A 23694-nucleotide genomic window follows, 5' to 3' on the forward strand; every position below is an offset into this window, starting at 1 on the left:
ACTAAACTAAAATATATTACTTATTTATTTGTGCCTCTCTTAGGGTTAAAACTTTAAAGGGAAGGGAAGACATTGAAGTGAGAGCTCAAACCCCTAGAAACTCCAACAATAAAATTTCAAAACTATCTTCAGCAGAAGGTTCTTTCACTGCAACAAAGTGCACTAATTTGAGAAAAAAACAGGGGTTTTTACTGCTTTTTTATTTTTTAAAATGTTTTTTAAAAAGTGAGAAAATGGCATTTATAGCTTGGTAAATGAGGGCAATTTGTAACAGAGTTGTGACTCATGTGACTAAACAGTTTTTGCATTTGGCATCATTAACTGTGACACAGAAATGTGTTGTTCCATTAACATGACCAACCACAATGTGTTTAATGTAAGTACAGTGAATGTGGAAAAGCAGGTTTCAGAAATCATGACAATTATGGGCAGATAACTCTCTTTGTTAACCATGATGCAATTACATAAGGAGTAATCTTACAGTGGAAGCTACCTGCCCCTAAACCAAGCCCACTCCTAAAGGAGAAAAAACCCAAAACCCAAGAGCTTACAAAATATGTAGGGATGATAAATGCCATACTCCTGGGCTGAATATCTTATCAGTTTGATAAGGACTGATAAAAAACAAAAATGCACTCATTATCTCAACATATTTAGGTTGAGGAGGTTTCTAGACTTATGTACTCCTCCCTTCATTAGCAATTAAGTAATGAACATAGAGAAAATCAAAGGGAAAGGGACATACGAAAAAAGTCTGAATTCAATTTTTGTTTCAGAACTTTTCTAACTTTAGAGGCTTCTGAAGTATAAAAGTTTAGACAAATGATAAAATATTCAGTTTTTTGAACAGTTGGGGAAATGACATTAGACTATTTGTACACAAAGAACTTTTAGGCATTTTGTTTTTAATTTGCATACAATTCTCAGAGTGAATTCCACATGAAGAAGGGTGAGATACAACAGAGCTCATTCATCATTTCACAAGTTAACAGAACAAAGTAAACATTTGTCCTTCTTATTAATTAGCATCTACCCCTTACTCCAACTTGTCACTTCCTGCTGCAAGTTCCCATGCCAAAGAAATGGATGGACTAGTTCCAAAATCCACAGATGTTCACATGTGAACTTCAGCGATACTCCAAATTATAACAGCAAGAAAAAAGTTGAAAGACTTTGGATGACTTTATATTCTCTTAATGGTTCACAAATGAAGACCCAAAATTCTTAGTAAAAAAATACTTCAGTTGTCCAGCTCAGCTATTCACGTGACTGTGGTTCCTCTATGGAACACCCAGCTAAGGAAAAAATCTTTCTCTGATGTAAGAGGGGGCACTAAATCAGAAACAGAGAAGACTCAAAGTAGCTGTGCTAAAATGGACTTCCCAAACACTTTTCTCTAGAACACAATTTGAACATGCTCTTACCTTCTACATACTGATAAAACTTTCTAGCTATGTAATTTCCATACATAGCTGCATTTGACAAGGTTTTTTTGGCTTATATCAAACTGGCAAATACCATCCTTACTGAAGTACATTACATCAGTATTATCCCTACAATAAAATAGTGGCATGGTGTTAAAGACAGCATCATCTTTCTTCATGCTTTAATGAGATCAAATAACAGTTAAAGGTAAGTTGAAAGGGAAGCAGTAGCAAATCTGTCTTGCAGATTTTTCTGAAAGAGATCAGAAAGTGAAGCTATCCAGGTAAGAAAAGAAAAAGGTATAAGCTCCAAAGGAGTTGAACCTACCAACAGCAGCAACCGTCACTAAAGCAGTCTTTATTTAGGTCTTACAGCAATAAATATCGGTTTAGCCTTCTGCCCAAGGACTTACAGGAAGCCTTTTTCTTGGTGTAAGATTCCAGACTGTGACACTGTTCACAGTGAGTCGAACAAAAACCCAAATTGCGTTGAAGTGGCAAATCAGAGAACTCGGAATTGCACATCTGATAGTACAGGGTTTGCATTTGCACACAAGCCTACGTGTCAATGCCAGTGATTCCATTTGGGTACACCAGGCTTTTTTCCTCATGACTGTGTATTCTCCAGCAACTCTACTAAGTCTGAAATATGTCAGTATCAGAGAAGAGACAATAAAAACCTTTTTACACTTCAATATTTATTAATTATTTAGCAGATTTTTGCTATACATTTAGTACTAGTGTAACAAAATTCCTGATAATTCTGTCTCATGCAGGTAACTTAAATGAGGAGTTAGCACTATCTTAACTGATGAACCTACCATTAGGGGGTTACTGGGGAGTCTACAAGACAGGTATTTCCTGCAGCAACAACAACTAGGTGGGTATGCACAGAACACAAGTCAGGCTCAGCTGAACATACCTGGCTGGGTCTAAGGACAGCACAGTCTTCAGAAGCACTGGAGGGGCAACATCCTTTGACCTAAACAGACTTGCCATTATTGTGTAGAAGGGCTTGAGTGGAGTTGGAGACATGTTGGAAACTATTGTGAGGAAAGATGGTGTTTCTGTAGTTGTTCAAATTGTTTAGCTTTTGCTACTTAAAGTTGCTGTAATTTGTGTTCTCTTTTTGATATAGTAAAATATCTTACTCTACCCAAATTGCTATTGTTTAGGTCACAACCGAGATACTGAGAGCATACTGTACCTTTCTGCACAAAGATTGCTGATAGACTGCTGCTATTCCTTCTCTGCAATTCCTTGGTGAATACTTTTTCATTAATAGCAACTATGAAAACAAACTCTCTAGAGTCCAAATTTTTAAAAAATATATTACAGGAAAAATTGTAAATCTACTTGTAAATCACGCTTTTCTCCTACAATTCCCACAGGTTTCAAAACATTATAATTATAAATGTAATTATTAAAATAATAACAAGAGTTGTGATAGTCCTTTGTTGTACTGGGCATTTCCTTTTTTTTTAACTGAGATACATTCTAAACAGAAATACCACAGTACGAACCAGATAATTTCAATTAAAAAACAAAATGCAAACTATTCAGTCCAATGTTAGAGCATGTGTATGTGTGTATAATACTGTAAAAGTAGTCACACATTAGAGGTATATAACTGAAACAGCATTTTCTTTCATGAACCTGCTATTATTGAAGCAGTGACAAGGTTTCCATTTCTTTGTTTTTTGAGCTCTTTAAAGAATGGCTATTGCCACATTATGTAAACCTAAATACTGTACAAGCAGAAGCTTGTTGGTATCAGGTAAGGAATAATACTAGTAGTGCAAACAGCTGCAGAGACAATTCCTCCAGTTTTGGGGTGAACCAGCTATATAACACTGAAAGAGGATAGGTTTCTTCTTCAAACCCACACTCGTGCGTGTTTCTCCACTCAGCCATACATCCTTCTTAATCTTGGTATTCTTTTTACAAGGGTACTTGGGGGACAACCACCAGCTCATGTGATATTTATCATATGAAAGATTTCTTGACTCTTTTCCTACTTAATATTACCAACGTTTTAGAACAAGTCAAGGAACGATAAATACCTCAAGCATCAGGAAAGTGACAATAATACTGACTTAGTATCTTTAGTAAAAAGTGAAACATTCTCTCCTGAGATATAAATCAAGAGAGGAACAGGAATGATGGACCTAACACTGTGCCATTATTTGATCATCATGCACCTCAGCTGAGCAGATGGGAAAGAACAAGTGTTTATTACCCTCTGCTCATCCAAAGGTATGACAGGCAGTTTATTTAGCTAAGTGCTTGGCATATCAGTATGCTGTCAGAGCAGTTCTCAATGTGCTGTTCCCCTTTAGCTTATTTCTTTAAAAGAAAAAAAGAGAAAAAAAAGAAAACAAAAGAATAAAAGGAAGAAAAATCTCAGCAGGTTAACGGTTAACCCTCATCTTCTCTCAGCTCTGTGGGTAGAAATTTGTATTGCTGTTGGCGGATCTGAGCCAGTTTTTTCCTTGCCTCTTCCAGTTCTCTCTCCTTCTTCAGCATTTCTTCTTGGGCTGCAATAATCTGGAAAACAGAAGCAGCAAGGAATACTGTCTGTAAAAGAATATTTCTTTCCCTGTGACACCACAGTCACAGCTGGCCCATGTGAGCATTCTCCAGAGAAGCACCTAATTTCAATTACTTCATCAGGAATTGCTCAATTTTTTCCAGTTGCTAGGACTAGGCCATCAAGAAAAGTATTGTATTTCCACTTGGTAAAAATAAAAAAGAATCTACCACCATAGTTTTATTATGTATCCACGATGAATTTTACAGCTCTGCATTCTCCCAACATTCAGCAGGGCGAGGTTTAGGACATGTAGAATAAGCACCATGTCTTAACATAATGTCTGAGTGACAGTAAAATGGAACATTCCTTATTGCAGATATCCACAGTATTTGCCTGCATCTCAGAATGCCAAAGAAAAAATGACAGCAGTACAGACATGCAGAAATAATCAAGTCCAGTATATTTTAATTAGCAAGTACAGTATATGATGTACTTCATTCATTATAAGGAATTTAGAGGTTGGTACCTCAGAGCCTTGAAATCTACTTTTAAATATTGTTATTGTTTCCCAGTAATTATTATGGTCACAGTAACAAAACATCATTGGTTTTTATCTCTCATTCTCTATTTCTTTGCTTAAATGTATGCAAAATCATTGTTTCATTAAGATTTGGGAACATTTAAAGTACATAAGAGAATTCTAAAAGCTATTGCACAGTGGTAATTGATATTACAGCAAATGCTCAGTGAAGAAGTGCAATACCATGTAGGACATCACTGTGCTCTTATGTCAGGGGTTCCATGATAATGAGGCATCAAATAATTTATCACAGACTTCTCAATAGATTTGTCCAGCCTGCAATGCAGCAGATGGACATTGTAACACTCATTCCTGTGATGGTTTTTCCCTGCTTTATTTTTGGAGTGATTGTACCAACCTGAGCGATGCCACCCACAAACTTTGTTTTGACCACGACGTCATCATCCTCTGCTTTTCCAAATGCTGCTTTTTGGGCTGCCCTGACAAGATTGTCTGATGCACGCTTGACAGCATTTCCTGCAGCCTTTGAGAAAGATAAGGAATTTATTAATAAGGAAAATACATAACTAACATGGATTTGTCTGAACATTAAAACAAACATCTTTGATTGACTGCACAGGAAAGGTATGGGTTTTTTTCCACCAGTGAAAAGCAAATTAATCTTTGAAAATCAGTGGTACAGAGAGAATAAAATTCCTTTGTTTATGAAGCTGAAAGTTGGAGAAGTCACAAATGAGATTTTTTTTTTAGGGAAAAAAAAGTTTGAAATAAAGCAGTGGAGGAAATTACAAGTTATATTATGTTGATCATACTTTTTTTTTTTTTTTTTTGAGAAAGAAGAACAGAAACTAAAAGCTAGTGTATAAAGATATTATAAAACAATTAAGTTTTTTAATTAATGGACTTGAATCAGGGCAAGTTAGCTACTTACACAGCCACGGCTATCTCACATTTAAACTTTTATTTCCTAAGAATTCTCAGATTTCTAAAGAGAAACAGTCAAATATTTGTAATATATATCCTTTGTTGTCTGAACTGGATACTGCCAGCAGCCCAAAACAGCCTGTTCCAACATGCTAGAGACACACTGGCAGTAGGAAGCCACAGCTTCCAACCTTCCATCCTTCCTAGGAAGGACCAGCTCTGAGCCTGTTCCCCTGCCTTTCCCCAGTCCTATCCCATATTTCCAGCTGCATTCACTTTCAAGTCTTCCTCACTGAAATGACCCAAGGATAAATTATTTGAAATTTGCTCTGCTCAGTCTGGAATTCATCCAGAAAGAATGGAAACTTTTCCAATTGCTTCATTAAGTTTTGGAAGATTCTGTACAGTGCATTCCAAATTTATATTCATGGGAAATACAGTTCAAATTGGGGTATGAACAAAAAACCAAGACACTCAAAAGTCCTGAATCCAAGCTATTGAGAAAAGCTACGTAAAACATTTCTGCTGGGGGCAAAGCCAGCTGAAAAGTCTCAGTAGTTTTGGCATGTCCACCAGTAAAAATATTTAGTAGATATCAACTCATTGTTTTTGCTATGATAAAGGACATGATTTCCATGTGCAAACTGCTCTTCCTCTCATTATTCATTCTGGGACTATAATGAAACTTGGTAAAATGGCAAAGTTCTATTTCAGTCCATGCTTGGGCTTGTTTCCTTTTCACATTCCCTTCCAATTTTTCACATTCAATGTCTATTAAATAATATTTGCCCACAATGACTGAGAACCCCAAATCTCCTGTCAGAGCTGAGAGAAATCCCTAGTAGTTTATTTTTTCCTGTTTCTATTGTTTGTTCTGCACTTAAAATTCCTTCAGACCCATCTTGGCACCTAGATATTACAGAGAAAATTGCACTATTCCAGTTACTGCCACCTTCCCCACACCTTTTGGCAATGTCAATCTGGATTCACTATAAAGCACTAAAACCATCTCAGCCCTATAACTGCCCTTTGACATACCACTGTTTTCTGTAGAAACAAATAGATTTTTTCACACATTCATATATTTTTTTTCCTCCTAAATATTTAAACCATTTTTCTACTTTGAAAAAAATGATGACACCAGTTCCTCATGCTCAGATACTTAGTCATATGTATTTCTGTTGAATTTGGTTCTGCCTAGCCATACATGAACTATTGCACTGAGTGTCCATTAGTAGCAGCTGTACAAGTACAAGAAAAAGGGGAATTTTCACTGTTCACCAAAGATGGTATTAAAAAAAGCAGCTGAAATGGTTGTATGTTCCAGGCTGAGCTTGCAGGGCATGATGTCAGAGAAGGTTGTAGTCATTTTAAAAATTACCATCCTCAAATGAAACTTCTAGAGACTTTAGATTTTACCCATCAAAACACAGTGTTAATTCAGCAGCAGTTCAGAGAAGCTCAACATTTAATGGATGAGTTACATAAAAGGGAACCAGTTTTATGTACAGAAGCTCACTCAGACTTCAGTTGAGATGTTGCATTAGATTCTCCTCTTATTTTTGTCTAACAATGATTCTCCATTTTAGAAATGCTCTATCTACAACTGCTGTCTCTTGACCCTTAGAAACAAAGGAAGTCTGACCACAATCCAGCTAGCACTTCGAGAAATACTTAGTTGAACACATGCATAACCTTGGAGTGCTGAAACAGTGTTTACATAGCACTGCCATGGGTTTTCAGTAATTAAAACACAAGTACCTGTAGCCTCCTCATGGCTTCAGAATCATGATCAGCCTTCACTTTGCAAGCCACAAGCAACTGTGCTGTAGAAGCTGCAACTTGTTTGGCAGATGAGATGAGTTTCTCCTCACTAGCATGGCCTTGAACTGAGGCATTTGCTGCTTCACAGAGATTGCTGGTTGCAGCTGCCACCATTCGGGCCTAGAAGGCAGTAAAATAAAGTCACTGTGTATTCTCATAGGATATTATTTCTTCAGAGAATGTGCCAGTTTTCTCAAGAGAAGTAATTACTCACAGCAGAAATAAGTCCCTGAGACCACTGTCCATCATCAGCTGCATTTGCAGGGATTGCTCCAACCTGAAAAAACAGTTCAGAGAGAGCTTACAAAAAAACAGAAAATACAATTGCTCTATTTCAGAATTAGAGAAGCAGTAATCCATGAAAAAAGGAAACACCTGTACCTGTGACTCTGCCCAGCACATTCAAGAGCAGAAAATCCAACTGGAAGTCAGTTGTCAGAGTAACTGTGCTTCCAGCACACATCTGCCTGCTCAGGAAGTGTCCAACTTAGGATACTGCTTCAGCTGATGCATTCTTGGAACACACAGAAGTAATTACCAAAATAACCAGCAATTAGCAGACTACTGGTGGTTGAAGCCACAGCCGAAGCAACAGCTGAAGCAGCAATTCCTTAAGTCCCAGGCTTTAAAATAAGCTACTTCTCTCTCCATAATACATTTGAATTTACATTATTCTTTCATCTCTTCTGATTTGAGCACTGTGGGAAGGTACAGATCAGAAAGCTTCACAGAGAAGCCCCCTAAGTGTCTTCATGCCTAACAATGGCAGTTTAGGAGAGCAGCCCACTTCTCTGCATGGCTTTTCCACTGAAGTGTTCATGGCATCAGCAGTACCAGCAACAATTTGGAAACAGTTTTCTTCCCATATTAGATGAAAGGAATGAAACTCTAGACTTGGTTGCCAGACCCACAGCCCCAGCTGCCTTGGTCTGGGTGGCTTTGGGAGAGAAGCTGAAATATGTGCAATATAAACATGGTCCAGAAACTTGTGTTTTAAAAGAAATGGAAATAGGTATTTGAGCATAAGGAGAATTCCAGGGAATTAAATCATTAAGTGCAGCATCAACATAAACAGAAGAAGATATGTTCTCTCATAGCTATGGTGACACTTGTATGTAACTAAAAAAAAAAATCAGTTATACAAAAAAAACCCACTAGGTCCCTAAAGTATTTAGGTTTCAAGTTTTTCTTGCCTTATCATCCCCTGAACAGGTATTTTTAAGCAGACCACACAGATGAAGTGCTTGCTGGTCCTGTTAGAAACAAAAGCACAAGCTTCCCAGAACCCAGGCTGAAGCAGACAGCATAGCCTGATTGTGGGATCCATGACAGAGCCTGCTCTGAGTTAAGAATCAGCTGAAAATGGAAACCATAACTGTACAACAACAATGGTCCTATAATAAATTCTTCTCACAGGCAACATACCTGGTTGATGTTTAGATTTTGTCTTTCAGAGAATACTGCCTGTGAAAAATAGTGATGGATATGAAATGATTTGCAAAATCTCAGTTCTGATTACACCAAAAGGATGCCATGTGTTGTAAACACTCCTTCCATTGATTCCAACAATAACTACAAGCACGGCCACTTAAATGTCTTGAATTTACATGCAGTCCTGTGTCCCCATTGAATCACAAGGCACCGAGGGCACAGTTACTGAGGCCTTTTGCTGTTCTGGTCCAGAGCCATATTGTACATGGTGACATTTGGGTTTGGATCCCCAAACTGTGTGGGACTCTGCGTTACCAGCTTGAATCACAGATCTTCGTGAGGTGAAAAACCTCCACAGTAAAATTCCCCACAACAGAATAATTTGAAGAGCCAAGCACTTGATTATACTTGTGAGGTTTAAATAAATGTAACTTTGGAATTTTTTAAACAGAACCAGGTCTGGACCATGTATTGTGATGAGCTGTGAAGAATTTACATTTTCATTAGTCATTCCCAAGTTTCTTTCTTACTGTTTTTAACAGAACCATTAGGAGACTAGATTCAATTTCGATGCTTTCCCCCACTATTGTTGCTACATGTCCTGTTTACCCACCTTTCCCTGAGCCACCAGTTCCCTCTGGGCTGCTGAAGCTGACTTCACAAGGGCACTGGTAGCAGCTGCAATGGATTTAGCTGCTTCCAGGATCTGTTCTTCAAAATCCAGAGTCTCATCTGCTTGCTATAACCAAGAAAGAACAATGTTACACATTCACCTGAAAGCAATTATACTTTCAAGACTGAGGACATACACAGAGACAAGAAGATTCTGGAACACATCAGGTAAAGTCAGTAAGACCTATAACATCATTTTCTGTAAAGGAGTTTTGTGTGGACTAAAGCTGGGAGTCAACATAAAGTATTAGCTTGCCCTTGTGCCTGCTCACACTGAAACAGAGCATCACACAAGATACTTAAACAAAGCCATCAGCTTTCTAATGCATTACCCCTGCTACAGCTAGTCTAAACTACATTCAGAAAAGTGCAGGTCTGAAAAGAAATTCTTGGTTTTCCTATCAAGATTATCTCTATAGTGCCATAATAGTGGCTTCCAAGATTGCTAAACTAGGGAAAGCATTTTCTAAATACTTAAAAGACTTAAGGCATTGAAAAAGAACAATGATAAATATGTGTTGTCTCATTCACCTGTAGTAAGGAATGTAAAGTAGATACCAAGCAAGAGCATGGATTTAACAGCTTTCGCTAAAAGCACAGAAAGCAGCTTTGTGCAGCAGTCCAGTTCAGTGATCTTGGAGACAGCATGTTCCAAAGGTCTGTCTGGAACACTTCAGTCATCAAAGGATGTCCTTCAACAAGCATGTGCAAAACCTCCTAATGAGGTTTCTTACTATTTAAAATGCAAATTTATTGTTCTATAAAAGCTTTCCTGACTCTCAAATAATTTAAACAAATATTGAAAACATTTGTCCATCTAAGCATGCTTACTAGCTTTTGAACTGTTAACAAAATTAGATAGAGATGAACAGCAGTTATTTTAAATAGAACCAGGCCTGGGCCTAGTTTTTTATATGAATATTCCAACAGAATGTATTTTGTTTGTGATCCAATCACAAGCCTACTGTAATCCAAGGCCGTATGACAAGCAGGGCTAGTGGCTACAGTATCAGGACATACTATTTTGTGAGAAACAAGGCTTTTGAAATACAGGTTTATTCTAACTACAACCACAATGTTCTTGTGTCACACAACTAACTTTAGAAACACTAGCCAGGTGGGCCAAAAAGTTGGACTTAATTTGTAAGTCTAGGCACACCCATCTAAATTTAAGTCAGGTTTAGTTCTCCTGTTACCACGGTTTGATGAAATAGTCAATTATAAAATAATAAAGGATAATGATAAGTAATTACAAAATGACCCATCAAGCAGCACTCAATCCTACAGCACTTCACATAACTGTCACATAACTAAAAGTCCAGGAGATGAAACAATAGCATCCAGAGACACTAGAAAAACAGAATTATCTGAAAATCAAAACAGATGTGTAGATAAAGATGTTTGGCACTTCAAAGTTTTTCTTTTTTTTTTTTTTTTCTTTTTTTAGGAAAAGCCACCTAATCCATGGAAGAATATTTGTCTTGCCTTGCTATTGGGCTATTCCCATCAACTGAAGTATATGTCTCTGTAATAAAAGAAACTGCTTTGAAAAGTGAGCAAGTCATGTTCCACATAAAATTTTGGCAGTGCTTGCAATGCCACATCATGACCATTATTATACCAAAGTATAATCACATTGGCCCTCTACAGGCCTCAAGTCTTATTTATGAAACTCTTATTTCAATTACGACATTGCCAGAGTGATTAAATGGAATCCAGTAGAATCTGTCAGAATTACTGTCCTTATTAAAACAGATGCATTATTGACTTCGATGTGACTAAAGACTGAAACAGAAATATCAACACAAATACCACTGACAGTAAATTTAGCAGACTTACTGTACTTTTAAAAGACTGTTATTGCACTTTTACTTTTGTCCAAGACTTCTTGCTATCAAGTTTTTAAATTCTCATTTCCAACATAATATATTTTATGTGCGTTATTCTTTATATATCGGCACTGTTAGGAACTCAAACTTAAATGAGTGAGAACTTCAATATCTGCTTATTTATTACAAAGGAGGTGTCAGTCTTTGTTGACGTTTAATAAAATGCTCATGGCCATATTGGACAGCTATGTATGTGCTCAGATGGAATTCAATTTGTGAAAAAACAGCCACCAAAAAGATGCTGAACAAAAGCAGTTGTTTAAACTCAGTTCAGGGTAGTGAGTGGACTAAATCTTGCAAACAAGTCCTAAGCAAAAATTACTGCTTTTGAAAGAGAATGCCAAGAAATCAAAGCTTGCATTATCAAGACTGCCATTGTACAATGGCTGGATTAATTTCCACTGTGGAAAACAGACAGCTAAACCTTAGTATCTCATCTGGTAACAGATTTTTTCTCCCCTGTTTACCAAATCACTTTCTTTCCAATTATACTGAAATCTGGGGCTTGGGAGGTCAAGCCATACGTCAGGTTTCTCAAACTTCCAAGTCTTGCATTCTCTGACATCTCTCAACTTCTTTTACTTCTGGAAAAAAAAACTCTTGGCAGTTTATCCCTTCTGTGAAGAATTTATTTTTGTAACAGCCTTACACAGCACTCAAACTGTTGAATGCCTATTGGCTTTTCATCTTTTCTAACAAACCCTTCTTTTCTAGTCCTTCTCTGTGGTTTTCCCTTCACCATTCTCAGGTGTGACACACATCTAAGGGCTGGATACTCAATGGAGGAGGCACAACACTCAGCCAGCACTGCGGGTGTGTTACTGCCAGTGCTCTACCAAGAGCATTCCTTTGCAATAAGGATAGGAAGCAGCACAAGACAGAGCACAGCAAAATGCCCTACAAGAAAAGTAAATACTTCACCATTCCCATTGTTAAAAGAGTGTGTCTCCTGGACTGCCTTAAGTTCACACTCATAAACAGTACCCTCACAATGTGTCAGTTCACAGCCTTCATGAATAAAGTTGAGAGCAACAATGTGATACATGGCAGAAAATCTCACATTATGAGATTTTAGAGCAGGTTTCTTTAGAAAACCAGATCTATGACAAAAGTGATTAGCTTCACCTTCCTCAAGCAGCCCCCATGAAGACCAGCATCTCATCTTCCTCAAGCCTGAACTAATACCCTGTTATTAACCATGTAGAGCTATAAATGAATTGGAAAATTAAGTCATCAGAACAGACAAACATTAGGCTCACTATAAAGTCTTTAGAATGGAATATCCTTAAAATGTTGATTATGCAATTGAAAACAAAACAAAAAAGATATGGTTTTGTACTGTATTTTAACCATTTTTCTACAGCATCTCCATTATTAGGGGTAGCATAAATAAAGTCAGGGTTAATAGGAAAACAAATGAGCTCCCAATCTCATTGCAAAACAATAGCAAAAATTACAAAAGACAAACCATTTTATTTTCAAGCACCTCTAATCTACTTTATAATGAGCAAACCAATATGAGTAAGTTGCTGCACTGAGCCATGAAAAGCACAATAAGCATTTCAGTGAAAGTCAGTTTTTGGCACAGCTGCTGCTCACTGTCATAAAGAGCCCTACACAACTTTGAAATCTCTCCAATAGCAACTCTATTGATAAAGGAGCACTCCATGTATGTATTTAATATCAAATTAGATTAGGAGTCTACAGGAAGTCTTCTAAACCTGCTTGTGAGTGTCTGTACTCCTTCATATTGCCTTCTACTATGTTAAAACCCCCGGAGACAGGGCAGGACACTGTAGGAATATGTTTGATATATAGTTGGATTAAATAACAACCTAATATATCAAACATATCACACAGAGTCCTGCAGAAAAAGGCATCCAGGTTTGATTCATCTTGGGTTAAAAAAACAAAGGACCAACTGCTGAAAGTTACCAGCAGGGAACTCTTAATGACTACAAGATACCTATGTCTGAAGGCAAGAGGCCTGCACAGAAGCATGAAGAGCAGACAGAACAAGGTAGGGACAGCAATGCTCTCTCCTGTTGTACCTCATCTACCATACCTATTTACTTAAAAGTGTTTTTTGCCCAGTATAAGCATGAAGATTTTATTAGACAAAACAGTTGTCTTCTTCAGAAAATTACTAGTTTTGGGGGTTGTTATTTTACAGGAAGTAGCGTATTTACGTAACAGAAGGAATGTGTGTTTGCATTGCAATACAACTGACTCTCCAAATGGAAAGCAGAAAAAATAAGAGTCCACATTCAGGAAAAATAATTGTGCTTAAAGGAAACATGACAGCCGACTCCTTCTTAATAAACCATAAAGATCTCATTGCTTCTCAGATCATTTCCCACCTTGAACACTACAAGGAGAATACTGAACATGTTTTGTGTTACAGACAGTAGTAACACCAGCTGCTCAGGAGAGTCCTCGAAGTTCTTCCAAGATATGAGCTCAGAGGACATACAGATATTTATGGGGTGTCAGTGGGGCTGTGGACTAGTGGACTAAGCATTTTGGGAGCACATTCACTTGTAGCCAAACAACCAGAACTTAAAGCAAACAAAATAAGCATTATACAATGAAGCACGGGCAGCAGTTAGCAGGACCGTGTCTCATTAGAAATTGTTCTCTGGGATAAGATGATTCCCAGTGGCAGAAAATGAAGATGTCGCATGCTATTTGTGTCAGTTTAAGACAACATGGAGGGTATGATAGGTGCAAAAATATGAAGAGGAAACAAGGAAAATAAGAAATAAAAAAAAATCTAAAACTTAAGCAAAAATTAAGATGGTGGAACCAATGAGAAGAAACCCTACCTTCAACGACTGGGAGTTTTTTAGAGGTAAAAGACAAAGTGGAACATAAAGATCAAAATTTCAAGCTTAAATCAAATTACTCCCATTCGCTGCACCAATAAAAAAACTTTACCAAAAACCAGAGAATCACCCACCATTTAGTGGCTGATCAACCACATCATTTAGTAATGATGAAGATGATGGATTTCCTGCAGGTAAACATTCTAAAATTCACAACTGAGGACTCCTCTGCAAGTTCACTTGATGATGATTGCTGCTAACCAAAGCAGGATATTGCCTAGATAGTCTGTTCCATTGTAGAAAATAACTCCTATTCCTGCATTTCACAGACTGAGCAGAAGACAAAGCAACCCTTACCTAGTCTAAGTATTCCTACTACAACACTGTGTGTGTTGTCAAAGTTGGGCATTAGAAAGAGCCTGTTCACCACAGGAAATCCTACTCTGGGAGGATACAAGCTACAAGTCTGCAGCAGAAAAAGTGCTATTTGAGCCACTCTGAGATCTTGCTAGTAGCTTTTGATGTGGATTATAATCCCTATTGTGAAAGAGATTCAACATCTGAAAAAGACACAAAGGCTACTGAAATCCCAAATCAAACAAACAGTTGGATATGAATTTTAGTTCCAGAAAATGACAAACAAACCAATAAGTCACAAGCAGACTGGATACTCAAATTAACACATTAAATGATGAGCAGGTGTGAGAACTGTATTCACTGGGAAATTACAGTGACCCTGGAGGGGCTTGGATGTTGGAAGGAAACTGCTCCATGGTTACCAGGCAACACACATGTGCTATTGTGCAGTGACTGTATAGAGAAGGTGATGGAGGACTTTTCCACTTCTCAGACTCAGCCTGTGGAATCTCATTATAAAGGACCATTTTTCTTTATAAACAAAATGGATGTACTTGTTAAAAAATGCAGACAAAGAGCATTTTTTTTTCATGAGCTAATTTATTTCTATCGCTAAACAGGGAGTGGGGAGTGGGAGGTCCTCAAAGGCTGAAGCTTCCAAGAACGATTTCATCTGATGCTTCTAAATAACAAAATACTGCCCTGCACCAATTCAAGGATCCAGCACTCAATGAATGGTCTTGAGGCTCTGCTATTTAGAAAAGACTTCTCATTAGCTTTACTTTGAAAACAGATTTCCACCTACAAAGCAGCATAAAGAGGAAAATAGATATATACTCCTTTCCTGCCATCAATTACACAGCCAAAACATGTGTTTCATTTTAAAGAGATACAATGTAGTAATTTCTACTAAAACCTCCCTGTTAACACCAGGCAAAAGGTAGCAATTCCCTGGGAACCACCAGTTTCATATATTTCTTCTGTACTGCATGTGAAAATAGTTGGCTTAATTTTATAATATCTTCAGAGACACATTTGAAATGACCTGGCAACATGCAACACTACTTGATATCATAATGAACTGTAATTGAATTTCCTTCAGAAAAATGACACTGAAGTGATCATACAATGTATCTGATTCCATACTGAAACAGCTACTCTCTGAGCATGGCATAAAATGCTGGTTTTAGTCTTAGAAAATCCTGCAGGTCATTTACATTCTCTTGAATCCTAAGTGTGTTACTGCTGCTTTCTCCTGCTACACCACACAAATTCAGATGTCAACAAAGGGTCTTCAAAAGAAAGCAAATAAGAATGACTACACAGCAGTAAAAATGTTTGGAAACAGAAAGGTAAATCATCAACAGTAATGATGCCATAACTCTTAGAAGCATTTCTAACATTTGGCTTCTCTTCCTTTGCTTGCTTATGGCTGGTGCTTGACTCACTCCCTGAAAAGCACCTTTTTATCCTCTCAGGGGTAAGTGCCATCCAGAGCAGCAGAGCAATTGTGGCGTTGAGACTCATGCGAAGTTTGATTGTTTACACCATTGCTATGGCCAGTAGCAAAGTGCATCCTCTGCCTTGTTAACCTCAAACAAACAATGGGGATGGACACTCACCTTGGGCTTGGCTCTTGGTTTCAGCTGCTCTAGCTTCTTTGCTGCAGCCTCAATTGATGCTGCAGCCCCTAACAGCTCTGTCTCTGCAATGACTGTTGGGTCTTCTGGATCCACCCACTCTGTCCCTGAAATTAATGGAGACAGAGACAATAACTTCAGTGTCACTGTGAGCTGCCACTCAAACAGGGGGAATTGCAATCACACCTCAAGTGTCCAATACAGAATGTACACCATAGAAAGCTGATTTTAGTGCCATAATGGCATGAAAACAGTGGCTTATGTCACAGAGAAAATGGTAAAGAAGAGGGGAAAGAAGTATTTAGGAGGATTATTCTTTCATGAAAGTAACTTAATAATTGTGTAAGCAAAGAAGCTTCAAAAAGGGATACTGTCCATACTGGGAACAAAACCAGCTGTCATTCAACTTGTGTTTATCAGAGGTCCTCTCAGATAGCTCCTAACTTGACCAATGTACCATAGGGTACATTGAGAAGTCCCACACAGTGGTAGAGAGAACAGGCTACAGCCAACACAGTCACGCCCAGCACATTTTGCAGTCAGCCCTGCACTGACCTGGCAGTCTGTTTGCTGGCAGTGGTTGGGGATGAAGTTAGCACTGACTGAAGGAAGCACACTATTGGCTTCCTAGTGTGTGTCTAACAGTGATGAAAAGGCCAAAGCAGTTTCTATATCACATCTGAGGGGTAACTTGTTTTTGCTGTTGACTTTTTGGCATTTCTCTTTTCTCAAAGAAATTTTGTAGATCCACAAAATGAATACTTGGCTGGAAGTGGTTTCAGATTTTTGGAAGTTGTCACTGCATTATTACTTTTGATTTCCTAACACCATTCCCTGAATTACGAGATTCAGAAAGCATCCATATTCTGAATTGAGCGAAATAATGAAACAGCCAGAAGAAGTTTATAATCTCTAAGGGCATGGTCTAAAAATCATTTCTCAGCTCAATGCTGTACAGGATGAAGATGTTCTATATTAAATCCTAATACTGTCAGATAAACAGAAAAAAAAAAAAAAAGAAGGTAGCAAGTATAAATACAGTCAACCCCGAATTTGTAAAATGTAGCAGTTCCTCTTCATAAAAAGGCATTCAACAAAGTTTAAAACATTTACATGTTGAATTTGTTAGGAGACAATTTTATGGTGCACCTATAAATAAAAAGGAGAAAGAAAATTGTGAATGGTTAAAAAACATTTTACTTCCCACCAAAAATGTTTCTGAAGTGAATAAAGACATGCTCTACAGGCAGCAAGTGAAAAAAGAAATAAGAAGTGCTTTTTTATTTTAGTGAATATGAATTAAAATGCAAAAATCACCAGAAATTAATAAATGTGCCCAAAGATGAGAATAATATAAAGATTTTTAAACAGCACCTAGGGAATAGAAGAAGTCTGATATTAGCTTGCCTTGTTAGCAAATGGTAACGGAAATTTTGAAATATAAGAGAATGCAGGAAAAGCTGAAGAATTCAATAAAGCTACTTGAACAAGGAAATAGCATAATGTAGATCACTGTTCTATGAAAAAGAGTAACTATATTAAGAGATAAAGAGAGAAGGAGGAAAGAAAAAATGGATTCTCATATATGAAAATTGCTTAGAGTTCAGATTAATTTCCAAGGATTATGTAGTGATTAACAGGAGATAACTGAGAAGACCCTGCAGTGTATATCACACAGAGTATCAGATCATCATCTCTGGAATAATGAGCACACCACACTGGCAGCCCAGCTTCCCAACTCACCCTTCATTGCTTCTGCTGACTGGATAAGCTCTGTGACAGCAGCTGCAACCCGCTTGGAGAAAGAGGCCAGCTGATGCTTTAGCTCTGGAGTTGCTTTTTGAAGAATCTAGAGGAAGAGAATGCACATTAGTGAGGATTCCAGAATGCTGGAAGATTCCCAAGGCACTCTAGTGAAAGATTTGTTTTGTATAGCAATTGTCTGCGAGCCCAGTGAGAAAACTGTAACTGTCAGTGAAGCACTAGGACCAAAGGCTTACACTACAATGTTGGATGCACACCAGGAAAGTGGCACTGTTGTTGGAAGTTCTCAATCCTAAATCTAGGACAGGATTATCCAAAACAGAGGCACATGTTTGAGTATCTGTGAGGAATATGCAGCTTTCGCACTCCATTCTCAGGTATTTTAGTCATTATACTTTTGCATCAGGCTCAGTCTTTTCACACTCTTGGAGAGAAGGTGATTTTCAAGTACTGACAGAGTGGTTCATCCGTATTTCTGAGGGACAGAATTACAGAATTCTGAAAGTGCCAGTTGCCTGTTCTGAAAAAATCAGCAATGGTGAACACAAGGGAAATGCTGAGACTCTCAAATAGAAAGAAAAGATAACTATCTCTGAACTGAATTTGCATCAAGTGTTAAACTGTGCTTCTTCAAATGAAAAACACTAAGACACTCTGAGAGTGAAGTTGAATTCTTTCACTGAACAGGAACATATGCATTTTTAATTACCATATTGTAAAGAAAAATGTTAAGTTCTGGAAATTTATGTATACTCAAAAGCTCCTTCTGAGAGAAGAGTGACAGACATAGATAGAGCTTTAAGAGCAAAACAAATGGTTGAGTCATTGAAGTCAGATCCAGGTGTGCATCTTCTTAATGTTTTCAGAAACTCCCATGCAAGACTCTCTAGGTACATACTGAAAACAGATTGTATCTATTTGCCAGAGTGTTGCCATATTGCAGTCAAATGCATAACCCATTTACTTTGACAAAATAAACTAAACCATGTTATTTTCCTAACTTTGCCTAGTGAGAACTCTGCAACAAGAGGAATTCTCTCTCTCTGGAACTGCCATATCGACGTATGTGTGTCTGGCCTCCTGTCAACAAGTTTCCACAGTAATCACAAGTACACGAATCCTCAATAGCTAAACAATCTGCAACACTAACAAAATATAACAACACAGTTATAACCAAAATTTATACACTGCATAAACTCTTATCATGGCAGAAATTGAGCATCTCAAGGGTTATCTTGCAAATATAAGCAAAAAGGTCAAAATCAAAAATGTCAAGAAACCACACAAATGTCCTCAGGACTATAACAAAGAATGCCATTTTTTATTCCAGTAACTGTGACACTAGTACTATCTGTGCTAGTGTTGACAATATTGGAATTGGAAAAATTGAGCAAATTTTAAAACTAGGCTGTAAAGAACCAAAACAGAGTTGTTTTAAAACCAGTTAAGAACTTTCAGCAGTCTCATCCCTGCAGTCCATCCCTCATGGACAACCAAAGCTCCAGACTTCCCCTCAACTCAGCATGGATCAATACTGACCAGGATGGAGCATATGGATATGCAGGAGGGCAGGTTGGTCTTGAACCTCACTAGTACAATTTACAAGGAGTTTTACTAAGATGTGCAGGCCATACAGCTGGAATTAGTGTGTTCCTGGCCCTACCCCTAGCTAGGTGATTAGTGGAATAGTCCTTTGAGCAAACAAGTCACTTTTGTGCCACTTGCCCAATGCAACCTCTACACAAGTTAATACACTGGCTTAAGAAATTTTAGATACAGCCTCTGACAACTCTTGCACCTAAAAAGTACAATTTTCAAAGAAATATGGCTGCTGAATACCCCTCGGCACCCCTGTGTTGAGGCACCCATGCAAGCATGCCTAGCCTGACCACTGAGGGTATAACTGTACTTACTGACAACTGTATCACAGGGTGCCAGATGGACCAATTAGAGATTGCAAATCCCACATGATCTGCATTTCTGGAGGTTACAAACTAAATGAGATTGCAGAGCTAGGGGTTCTAAACCACCAGCGTTTTCTAAGGCAGCCAACACTGAGGAAGGGGCAGGGGGTGATACGAGGGGGCAGAACTTGCTTGTGGCTTTAGGGCACTGAACGTAAAGAGGCTTATGGTAAGAAAGGCATGTTCCATTTTATTGAAATAACAGGCTCCTGACTTAGCAGAGAGACAGAAATAAAATGAGCAAGACTTGATTTAAGTTTTTGGTCTGTTCTGGCACTTAGTTTGAAACACATACTGCCAGCGTTCTAGAGGTCAAATCTGAAAAATTCCTCACAGTCCTCTAAACTAAAAATGGATCAGACATCTAATGTTAAATCACTTACTGCAATACAGCTCTAAGAATTCCATTCGCAAGTTCCAATTTTTTAAACTATTTTACCTGCTAGTAGCAAGCACAACTTGTGACTGTACTTTTACTTTATATATAAATGTCAGCGAGTTGATGCAAATAATTACACATGTTCTGTTCTCAGCAGAAAAACTGATTTGGGTTTGCTATTCTACTCTATGGCTGCAAATTTCAGTTTCAGAGACTTCAACATGTCAGCTGAGAGCCACGTAAAAGAAATTGCTGGTCATCCATGAAGCTGATTGCTGATTTAAGTCTTCTCCAGAAACTTCAATATCTCATAAATATTAGTTCAAACACATTTTATTGCTTCCTACAAAAGTAATAGCAACAGAAGAACAAATATTATGGGATAACTAATATATTATGTGATAATTACGTATAATCATGCAAAGCCCACTGATAGCAGGATTCATGAGTTTGGATTTGAGTGTAGATGTTTTATGCAGAGCTTTGGGGGTGGCATGTCTGATGTGTTGGAGAGTTCTTTGTGAGGCAGTGCTGGCTGGGGATTTTGGGATGGCTTGCAGTAGGTGTGGCTGTGAGAGGCATGTAACAGTGCCTTCATAAAGATTGTGTAACCTCTTCAGTCTGGGGGACAGGCCTGTGCCTCATAACTCTAGTGTTTATTGTGGGCTTAAAAGAATGCTGAAATGTCTTATTTTAATTTGTCAGGGACCTTTTTTAGGTTCAGATCGGTATTGCTTCCAATATGATCCAGAATGCAGCTCCATTTAAGTACTCCAATACTCCTTCTGTCTCACAGTTTGAGATGAAGTATTGAGTTTCCTTTAGCTTTCTCTGAAAAAAACTTCATAACTTTGTGACAAACTGATAAAAATGTGTCACTAGCAGTCACTATAGAAAGAGAGGAGGGAGATGACTCTCCTTGGAAGCAATGCAGTATATGCATGCAGATGACTCCTCACCAGGAGAACATGCTCCAGGAGTTCCAAGTATCCCAGGGTACATTCTGTTCCAAAGCGCAGGGCTCTCTCCCGAACTTCTTCACTCACATCTGGGTGATATGATGCTTGCTGAGGAGGCAAAACAACATTAGTATCCAAAATGGCTCCCACCAGAGAAGATCAGCACAGAGAGATGGTGGAAAGAGAAAGGAGGAGATTTTTTTTTATAGTGTGCAAATGAATTTGAGCTTAATGGCCGGCCATTTCTGTTGTAAGCAAATGGTGCTGGAAGAGCAGCAGAGCTCCAGCTCTGTAAAGGCTCATTAATGGCGTTAGCTTGACAGAGATTTAACACAGCAATAGCAGTGCTGGAACCATCTGTTTAAACACAGAGAGAAGCTGGAGCAGACTCAGGCCTTTGTAAGGATTTCCACTAAGTGTGATGTCTGGCATCTAATATAAGCCCGACTAATTAAAGCATTTTATTTTTAATAAAAAGTAAAACCTGCAGCCTCTTCAAGCCTTGTACTTCCTACAATAAACTTGCAGGGAACTTTTTTATTGAGCAGAAGTACCACTTGTTGCCAAGTGGAAGTTCCCAAAATGCATAGCATTTCCTCTCACAGAACAGCTCCTTCCATTCCTGCAGCCTCTTTTCTCGCGTTGAGATGGGGATTATATCACAGCTCACTTATTTTTGTCCCTTCCTGCAAACCGCAACATCCCGAGGCAGGGCGGGCGCTGGTCTCTGGGCTCCCTCTGCAGGGAAGCTCCGGTTGAGCACAGCACGGAAACGGCCCGCAGGAGCCAGCTCCCCCTCCTCATCCCGCCAACACCCTGGCTGAAGGGATGGAGATGGGAGGAACAGGATTGATTTTCCTCATCTTCAGCATACTTCAAAGGAGCTGCCGAAGCCCAGAAAGTTCAGAACACTTTTGGTTTTTTTGAAATTTTCAAACAGGGCAAAGGGCCAAGTATTTCTTATGCATACATTGTAAAGCATCCTAAAATGTCTCTTCTGCACTTAATTATTACTGTAAAACAGGGAATTAGAGCAAGCATCTCTAGGAGGGAAGTATAAAGTTCCTTCTGTGTTTTGCATACGTAGCCAAGACTGGTATCAGAGCATTTTGGGAGCATTGTAAAGGTTCAGTATAAATTCTATATACTTCACAGCAGCCTAAAGAGGTGACAGAAGTCATTTTAGGAAATAATTTCTGTAACCCAGGAACATCCGAGCATCTCACTGCACCAGTCAGGACTTGCAACAGAAATGTCTTCTCCTCCAGCACTGGGCAGAAGGTCTGCCCAAACATCTCAAACTGAAATGTGTCTGAAGAACCAGAACACATGCTGAGGTTTCCTTCACTATCAGTCCTCCTTTTCTCTCCACATGCTTTCCGAGCAGTAAGGCAGCCAGCACTACCTGCCTCTGGTACAACTCCTACTCCTTCAGCACCACTGGTGCCTTGTGGAGGAAGGTGTGTGGGGGGCTGTTGTGAGCTCCCCCTGGAGCTGCTCTTCCCTGGCTGAACCACAGCTGGGATGTCTCCTCCCACGGCCTGTGCTTCAGCCCAGGCTCTGCTTAGCTGCCTCCAGTGCCACCAGCAGCAGCCCAACCAGTGCTGAGAAAAGGTGAGTTGTTTCCCTCTGACACTGCCAGTCTACTGCCTATGGAATGATCAAAGTGATTGCTCACTTCCATTGCTTCCTATGGGTTTGATAGGCCTTTCATACTTGCTTCCTTTCCAACAGCAATCACTACTGCCGAAGTGATACTGTGCACCGGTTAATTATGGCATTATTTTATACAAATACACAATAAAAAAAAAAAGAAATTGTTATCTTAGGGCCTGCTCTAACAGTCAATAAATGTAATTACAGCATTTCCACTGACTTTAATGAGAGTTGTCTCAGTACATCCCACAATAAGCATCCTTATTGTCTTTTGAAATAGCATCTGCTTGTAAGAACTGAATTAGTAATGAGCACTGTAAATTCATCTACAGCAGACCAAGCACAGGCATCTACATAAAGTGTTAATTCAAACTCCTTATACTACTTGCCTTAGGCAAGAAGCAATTAAATAGAACTTATATTCAAATTCCTGACACTGGGGAAGTCAAAGCTATGTTCTGTACAATTCTACCATGGATCATATACATACACTTTTGTCTTGGCTCAAAGAATATAAAAATCTGATAATCTGTCAGTGCTATTTCTACAGAATACCTTAATATCACTATAAAACCTCTCCAGTGTTTGTCAAATATCACAAAACTCAAGTCTCATTGCATCACACAGCATTTACAGCATAGCAGGGCTAAGACTGCTGGTTCCTATCACCAAAATTCAAGGAATGTGGCTTATCATGGAAATGTCACATCCACTAATTAATTTGTAGAATTAATAATATAAGATTCATAAGACTCTGAGCAAAATTTGTAGGAACAAGATTTTCTAAATCAAGTCTGGTTAAAAGTGTGCATTTAAAATATTTGTTAAATGATACACCTATTTTTGAATACATTTTAAATAATGCATAAAATTAGTATTCTTGGAGACTTTTATTCTTGTTTGTCCAATAAA

At 38.4% G+C, this 23694-nt stretch overlaps 1 protein-coding gene across 1 annotated transcript in view; it reads right to left on the reverse strand.

Annotated features, from left to right (window-relative positions):
• Positions 1-885: 885 nt before the first annotated feature.
• Positions 886-23694, reverse strand: part of TLN2 (talin 2) — a 148030-nt gene continuing 125221 nt past the window's right edge. The window contains exons 52-59 of the mRNA XM_053988590.1: positions 21127-21234; positions 17804-17909; positions 16043-16167; positions 9291-9416; positions 7461-7523; positions 7184-7366; positions 4896-5021; positions 886-3971 (exon numbers count right to left, since the gene is read on the reverse strand). Coding sequence (XP_053844565.1) covers positions 3843-3971; positions 4896-5021; positions 7184-7366; positions 7461-7523; positions 9291-9416; positions 16043-16167; positions 17804-17909; positions 21127-21234 — 966 coding nt within the window. The 3' untranslated portion in view covers positions 886-3842. The remainder of the gene's footprint in view (positions 3972-4895; positions 5022-7183; positions 7367-7460; positions 7524-9290; positions 9417-16042; positions 16168-17803; positions 17910-21126; positions 21235-23694) is intronic.

This window comes from Vidua macroura, chromosome 12 (genome assembly GCF_024509145.1).
Source record: "Vidua macroura isolate BioBank_ID:100142 chromosome 12, ASM2450914v1, whole genome shotgun sequence".
Taxonomy (NCBI): Eukaryota; Metazoa; Chordata; class Aves; order Passeriformes; family Viduidae; genus Vidua; species Vidua macroura.